Raw genomic sequence first — 7,746 nt, 5'->3', positions numbered from 1 at the left:
GCCTCGTCGGCCCTCCGGTTCCCGGCCGCCACAGGGTTATTTCCTCTCTGGTGGCCTGGGCAGTGGATAATGGCGACCTGCTTAGGGAGGTAAATGGCCTCTAGCAGAGCCAGAATTTCTTGTTTATTTTTAATGTCTTTTCCAGCAGAAGTGAGCAGTCCCCTCTGTTTATATATTGCCCCATGAATGTGAGCAGTGGCAAAAGCATACCTGCTGTCCGTGTAGATGTTGATGTTTTTTCCTTCGGCTAGGCGTAATGCCTGCGTCAAGGCTATTAGCTCGGCCTTCTGGGCTGATGTCCCTTCTGGCAGGCTGCTTGCCCATACCGTCCGTTTGCCATCTACGATGGCGGCCCCTGCTTTCTTCTTACCTTCCGCAATGAAGCTGCTACCGTCTGTATACCAGGCAGGCACTCCGGGCAATGGCTGGTCCTTCAGGTCCCGTCGAGTCCCAGCTTCTTCAGCAAGGATTTCTGAGCATTGGTGTACTGGGGTGGATTCTGACTCGACTGGTAGTAGGGTAGCTGGGTTCAGGACAGCAGGGGGCGCGAAAGATATTCTTTCGTTTAGCAGCAAACTCTGGTAATGAGTCATTCTGGCATTGGTCATCCACCGATTGGGGGGCTGCCGCACGATACTTTCGAGGCTGTGGGAAGCAATCACAGTCACATTTTGCCCCAAGGTTAACTTATCAGCGTCTTTGAGGAGGAGTGCCACTGCAGCAACCGCTTTTAGGCAGGTTGGCCACCCACTGGCCACTGGATCCAGTTTTTTTGATAGATAAGCTACTGGCCGTCGCCATGGTCCTAGGGTCTGAGTAAGCACTCCTCGGGCTACACCGGCTCTTTCATCTACGTACAGAGTAAATGATTTGGTGAGGTCTGGGAGAGCCAAGGCGGGGGCAGACAGCAAGGCTTTTTTTATGTGGTCAAAAGCCTTTTGATGCTCCTCAGTCCAGGTAAAAGGAATGTTTTCCCTTGTCAGGGGGTACAAGGGTGCAGCCAGGGAAGCAAACCCAGGAATCCAGAGCCTGCAGAATCCGGCAGTACCCAGAAATTCGCGGACCTGCCTGGGGGTTGTGGGAGTAGGGATCTTCATAACTGTAGCTTTCCGGGCCGGGGTCAGCCATCTTTTTCCCCCTTTGAGCAGGTACCCCAAATAGGTGACCTCTTTCTGGCATAACTGGGCCTTTTTAGCTGATACCCGGTACCCCAACTTACTCAGTTCCTGCAAGAGCTTTTGTGTCCCTCTTTTGCAGCCTTCATATGTGGGAGCTGCCACTAGGAGGTCGTCCACATATTGGAGTAATATGACCTGGGGGTTGAGAGCCCTAAAAGGAGCTAAATCTCGGTGGAGGGCCTCGTCGAAGAGAGTGGGAGAATTTTTGAACCCCTGTGGCAGCCGTGTCCAGGTCAGCTGACCTGTGTTACCTTTTTCTGGGTCTCTCCACTCGAACGCGAACAGTGGCTGGCTGTTGGGGTGTAGTCTGAGGCAAAAAAAGGCATCCTTGAGATCCAGGACTGAGTACCAAGTGTGACTAGGCGGAAGGGAACTCAGGAGGCTGTATGGATTTGGGACCGTGGGATGAATGTCTTGCACCCTTTTGTTAATTTCTCTCAAGTCTTGGACTGGCCGATAGTCATTGGTCCCTGGCTTTTTTACTGGTAGCAGAGGGGTGTTCCAGGGCGATTGGCAGGGCACTAAGACCCCTAGGTCTAAGAACCTTTGGATGTGGGGTCTGATGCCTTCCCGGGCTTCTTTAGTCATTGGATACTGTCGGACGGCCACCGGTGAGGCACCTGATTTCAGCTCTACTACTACTGGTGGGACGTTATTGGCCAGTCCCATACCTGTCTTTTCTGCCCATACGGTGGGAAAAAGTTGGAGCCAGGATGGGTCGATGGAGGGAGAGGCCGGCTTTTCATACAGCCGGTATTCTTCTTCTAGGTTTAGGACCAGGCACATGGTAGAGTGATCTCCCCATGTTACTTGTGGGCCCTCTGTGGAAAACTGGATTTGAGCCTTTAGTTTGGTCAGGATGTCCCGGCCCAACAGAGGAGCAGGGCACTCAGGTATGACCAAAAAGGAATGGGTCACTTGCCTATGTCCGACCCTTAAAAGTCTCTGAGTGGTCCAGGGGTAGACTTTGCTGCCGGTCGCTCCTACTACGACTGTCCGCCTGGACCCTACCTTCCCCATGGGTTGGGTCAGCACCGAATGTTCAGCCCCGGTATCGACCAGAAACTCGATGGGGGTCCCCTCCACTGTCAATGTTACCCTAGGTTCGGGGAGGGGGTCCGAACCCCGACTCCCCTAGTCATCTAGGGATAGAACCTTGGCTTCTCTGATGTTCTTTTTCCGGGGACATTCTCTTGCCCAGTGACCCTTCTCTTTACAGTACGCGCATTGGTCTTTGTCTAGAGGGGGTCTTCCATCCCTAGGTGTTTTCTTTGCCCGGTTGCTCAGGTTCCCTGTCTGCCTATCTCTAGACCCTCTTTCACCTACCACTGCGGCCAAAATCCTAGTTAAATTTTTTTCTTGGCGTTTATCACGCCGCCTCTCTCTCTCTTCTGTCTCTTTTTTTTCTCTTTCCTGTCTTTCTTCTTCTGTTTCTCTCTTGTGGTACACCTTTTCTGCCTCCTTTACTAAGTCTTGTAAGGAAAGGTCTTGGAGCCCCTCTAGTCTTTGTAACCTTTTTTTAATGTCTGGGGCTGACTGGCCGATGAAGGCCATTGTGACCGCAGCCTGCTGCCCCTCAGAAGAGGGTTCAAACGGAGTGTACCTTCTATAGGCCTCCATTAGGCGTTCTAAGAAAACCGAAGGGGGTTCTGCCGGTCCCTGCAAGACCTCTCTTACCTTGGCCAAATTGGTGGGGCGCCGGGCTGCCCCTTTGAGACCTGCCACTAGAGTCCGGCGGTAGACCAGAAGACGCTCCCTACCTTCGGCCGTGTTGTAATCCCATTGAGGTCGATTGAGGGGGAAAGCCTCATTAATGAGGTTCTCGAGTTGTGTAGGGGCCCCGTTATCCCCGAGAACGTTCTTGCGGGCCTCCAGAAGAATCCTTTCTCGCTCTTCAGTGGTGAAGAGGATCTGGAGTAGCTGTTGGCAATCGTCCCAAGTGGGCTGGTGAGAGAACATAAGGGACTCAAGAAGTCCCGTGAGACCTGCTGGTTTTTCAGAAAAAGAAGGATGGTTAGACTTCCAATTGTAAAGATCTGCTGAGGAAAAAGGCCAATACTGCAAAGGGACCAAGCCATTTGGCTCAGCTGGGGGCCCTATGGCTCGGAGGGGCAAAGCTACGGTGGAGTCAGGACCGGAGCCGTCTCTCGGACTGCGAGGTTGGCGGCTCCTAGTCCCCGCAGCCGGTCCCTCAGGGCTAGGATCACCGGGCGCTCGGCCTGGTGCCGATCTGTTTCCCTGAGGGGCCAGAGGGGGCAGCGGAGCCGCCGGGTAAGGTGGGGGTTCAGAGAGAGAAAATAGGTCATCTGGTGTCGGGAGGACGGGGGGTTGGGGAGGGGCGGAAGGCTTCCTTGTAGGTGGCCTTTGAGTATTTTCTGATCCCGAAACAACAGCGACTTTGCTGGAGGGTGGCACCCAGGGAGGGGGATTCTGGGCGAGGTCTTGCCATACCACGACATAGGCAACCTGGTCCGGGTGTCCTCCGGTCTCCTGAAAAACAACCTTTTTAACTGCAAAAATGACAGAAAGGTCAAAGGTTCCCTCTGGCGGCCAACCTACGCCGAATGTGGGCCACTCAGACGAACAGAAAGTCTGCCATTTTCCTTTTTTGATCTCCATGGACAGATTGTGAGCCCTGGCTTTGACATCTTTCCAATGATCTAGAGTAAGGGAGAGAGGCGTAAGGGCACCTTGCCCCATCTCGAAAATTTCCAATAGGGGAACGACGACGCAAAGACCTATCACAACTAAGACAAAAAGAAACCAGAAACGGCGACGAGACCGAGTGCCGTAGAAATAGAAGAAAGAGTCCGATGGCAGAGCGCGCCTCCCGAGACGCGGTGAGACCAAAACACAATAATCCTCTGCCAAGGGGTCCACCAGGCGTCCCTGGTCCTCCCCTGATCCTGGGACGTCTCCCAGGATTGCCGGGTGGCGAGCCCCCGAACACGTCTGTTCGCTACCCGCACTTCGCTCCCAGAGCGACTAACCCGGAACAAACTGAAACCAAAATGCGCGCACTCAGAAAGACAGTCAGAGTCACAGGATTAGACACAGAAACGAGACACAGAAACGAGACACAGAACGACTGCTGGCCAGCTTACCTCCCGTTGGTGGGTCGGTGGTCCCTGGGTGGGGGTCTCCGATCCCGGACGAGCCCCCAAATGAAAGACTCCCAAAGTCGGTAGTCAGTCAGTTCAGGGAGACCCTCCCAAGGAACAGCGAGACCACGAAGACGGATGCAAACAGCAAGAGGTTTATTTGAACACACGGGTACCCGGGCGACACAGTCTTTTGGAAGACTGGCGCGCCGAGTGAAGCTCCTGGGTCCTTTTTATAGCAAAAAGCGCGGGTACAGAAGCGAGAAGCGAGTTTAATTGGTCAGTTCAAATAAGCGCGGGTGAGCTTCGGTTATGTGGGAGTCCTTGAAACAGCTGAGGGGCACCCTGGAAACTGGTGGGAGTCCTTGAAACAGCTGAGGGGCACCCTGGAAACTGTTGGGAGTCCTTGAAACAGCTGAGGGGCACCCTGGAAACTGTTGGGAGTCCTTGAAACAGCTGAGGGGCACTCTTGAAACTTTAACTGACTTGTCTATTTCTGGGAACTATCCGCCCTTTGCCTCGGGCCGGGGCCCAGGTGCATAACCACAGATATCCTGTTCGTTATCTGGTCTCAACCTCAGGCTGTACTTTTCCTATGCTAGGGACTTTTAACCAGGGTAATGTTTTGTGCCTTGCAAAATGGCGTTACTACGGCTAGCTTAAAAAGTTCTTTCTTCAGTCACAGACCTGTGGTGGAGTGGGGTTGATATGGCAACATGAAAGATCAGACAGACACTGGGAGTCTTGTCTTGCCTAGAAAGATTTTGCCATCTATAAGTGTGACTACAATAATACTTTTCCTGAATTTTAAATTGTTAATTTTTATTCTTTAAAAAAAATTATGCTAAGATCAAGATTTTATTTTATGTTGGCAAGTCGGTTTCTAACTTATATATGTTTCCAACAAATAGCCAACTTTTCCAAAGCAATTTTTGCCAACAGTCATTTTCATATGGTTAATATTTTGATAAAAAGAGGAAAATCAGAAAAATCTGAAAGAACCTGGGTAAAAGGTGGAAATTTATTTGTTTGTTTGTTTGTTTAGCAGCTGACTGGTACAGGGGTGAGAATAATCGACCTTGTTGTTGCCAGCACCACACTCTAACCAAGGGAATTAACCAGCCAGCCCAGGAAATGAAATTTATTAAACAAAAGTCTCATGTTATTTTTATCTGTGGCCAAATACCTACAACTCTTCACCACTTCGGTCTTTTCACAGCTAGGCATGTATTATTTGCCAAGGTCATGCTTAATATACGTTCATAGTTACAAAATAGGAAAACATTTTAGCCAAGGTTAGGACTGATGGGAATACAATCCAGACACTCACTCAGTCAGTCTCTCTCTCTCTCTCTCTCTCTCTCTCTCATTTCTATCTCTATCTCTCTCTATCTCTCTCTGTGTCATTGGAGGAGAGACAGAAGCAGGGAGAGAGATAGAAAAATAGAAATCGCTGGCTTTGGTATCTACTTTTCCACTGCGAGGGATTAAGGGGATTAGTTTGCAGAGTCATGTATAAACAACACTTAATTTGAAAGTATAATTCAAACAATATGTTTGCTCCTGTAGGTCAAATGCATTCCTGGCCTTTCTAGTATTCTCTATCACAATTTAATAACTGATCAGAATCAGAAAACTAGCCCATTTTTAATATTTTTACGTTTCATGTTGAACTGGCTTCTTTCATAGGCAATAAATAGCAGCCTAGAGACCAGACTTATAAAGGTTTAATACTTGTAATAACTATAATTAGAATCTCAGGTTAACAAGGAATGAGATAGGAATGTACCAGGAAATTTGTAACTAGATGCGAAGAGGAAGAGCACATTATTGAAAACAGATTATTAGCGACATGTACTGTAACTTGTAAAATGACATCCTTAAACTAGGAGAAGAATAAAATTTACTTTGTGGGTGAACAGAGAAGCATTAAATTCCAAGTGATTATCTTAGTTGCCTTCTTGTATGATTTCCATTGCATTCGGAAGGAATAGAAGAAAGGCAAGAAGAAATATTTTTTTAAAAGAAAGAAAAAGAATAGAAAGAAAAAAAGTCTGATTTATTCAGATCTGGAAACAAGAACAATCCAATTAAAAATTCTAATTGAATTGCAAGTAATAAACTACAGTACATTTTGGCAAAGAAAATACCTGTAATGAAGTTAATGATTCTAAACACTTAAAGTGCTACATAAACTAAATTATAATTAATATATTCCCTCATCTGTATTCCAACATTCATTTCCTTGCCCAAGCAGGATAATTTTAGTCACATAAATTTTTTATGTGATGAATTTTTAAACAATATAGCCTTTGTGAGCATGTACCAATCTTTGCTTGTTAAATGTTATACAGAAGACCCCGTACCTGCCAGTTGCCAAAAAAAAAAAAAAAACAGAAAGAAAAATGTTGTATAGAAGAAGTGGTTTATTACTGTAAATCAAATGGGATATTATTTAATATAAAGAATTTTCAGAGTTGATTTTAAATTTAATATGACCACAAAATAATAATAAACTCATTTTCATAAATTCTTTCTTGATAAATAAAAATATTTTAAAGTAGAAATAATGAAAACAATTATAATTCAAAAGTAATGCACACTTAGCATTGTTCTCTATTCATTGGCACTGAAACAAAAGTATTTTTGGTTTAAATGTACTCTGTCTTAAAAATGAATTCAGGAACTTGTATACATGGTCATGCAAAGGAGACTAGGGAGGCTAGAAGTATTTGGACCTATCAGTTGCATAAATTTTTATTTAAATATTTAGGATTCCAGTGACTTCAAAAGAGGAAACTGGAGAGTTACATGGTTTGGCCCAAAACTTATTTCATTGTTGAAACTTAATTGTTTTACATTTAGGGAAGTCTTGTCCTTCTAATTCAATGATTTTTTCATTTTGTGGAATACTTTATATTATACAAAACATTATTTTGCTTACCAAATTATGATTGGAGTTATTAGAAGTAATAATAAGGAGTATATTATTTTAGTCCAGTTTATCTTGAAAAGGTGTTAATGTTCTGTAGACCAAAATGAATTTCATGAGTCTGACCTTTCATCTCACATAGGGCACTCAGTGATCTCCAAAGAAAGGAGTATTCACCCAAGCATTGCACAGATGGTTCTTCGGGGAGTAAGAAAATATTAGAATTCCTATTTATTTTTATTTTTAGTGTATTCTTTTATATTTTTATACATCTTATAGTGTATGTATAGTCCACATATAATGTATATACTAGTATAGTTTATAGTAGCTCTGTCCAATGTAACTTTCTATAACGATGGAAATATTCTAAAAAGTAGAATGAAAGCCACTAGCCATATGTGGCTGATCAGAACTTGAAATGGGAACAGTAGACTGGGGAAATAAATTTTTAGGTTTGTTTAGTTTTAATTAGTTTATATTTAAGCTTAAATAGCTACCTGTGATTGGACAATGTAAGTCTACAGCTGTATAATAG

At 45.6% G+C, this 7,746-nt stretch overlaps 1 protein-coding gene across 1 annotated transcript; it reads right to left on the bottom strand.

Annotated features, from left to right (window-relative positions):
* Window positions 1–2,018: 2,018 nt before the first annotated feature.
* On the bottom strand, window positions 2,019–4,145 carry LOC134366593 (RNA-binding protein 25-like; the record flags this gene model as incomplete). The annotated part of the gene is given in 1 exon segment (XM_063082950.1): window positions 2,019–4,145. A coding segment is annotated over 1 exon segment (1,860 nt), but the record flags the coding sequence as incomplete, so codon positions are not given.
* Window positions 4,146–7,746: the final 3,601 nt, after the last annotated feature.

The sequence above is a fragment of the Cynocephalus volans genome, chromosome X, assembly GCF_027409185.1.
Source record: "Cynocephalus volans isolate mCynVol1 chromosome X, mCynVol1.pri, whole genome shotgun sequence".
In the NCBI taxonomy this organism is placed as follows: domain Eukaryota; kingdom Metazoa; phylum Chordata; class Mammalia; order Dermoptera; family Cynocephalidae; genus Cynocephalus; species Cynocephalus volans.
The sequence above is the reverse complement of the archived record's forward strand: the minus strand, read 5'-3'. Positions and strand labels throughout refer to the sequence as shown.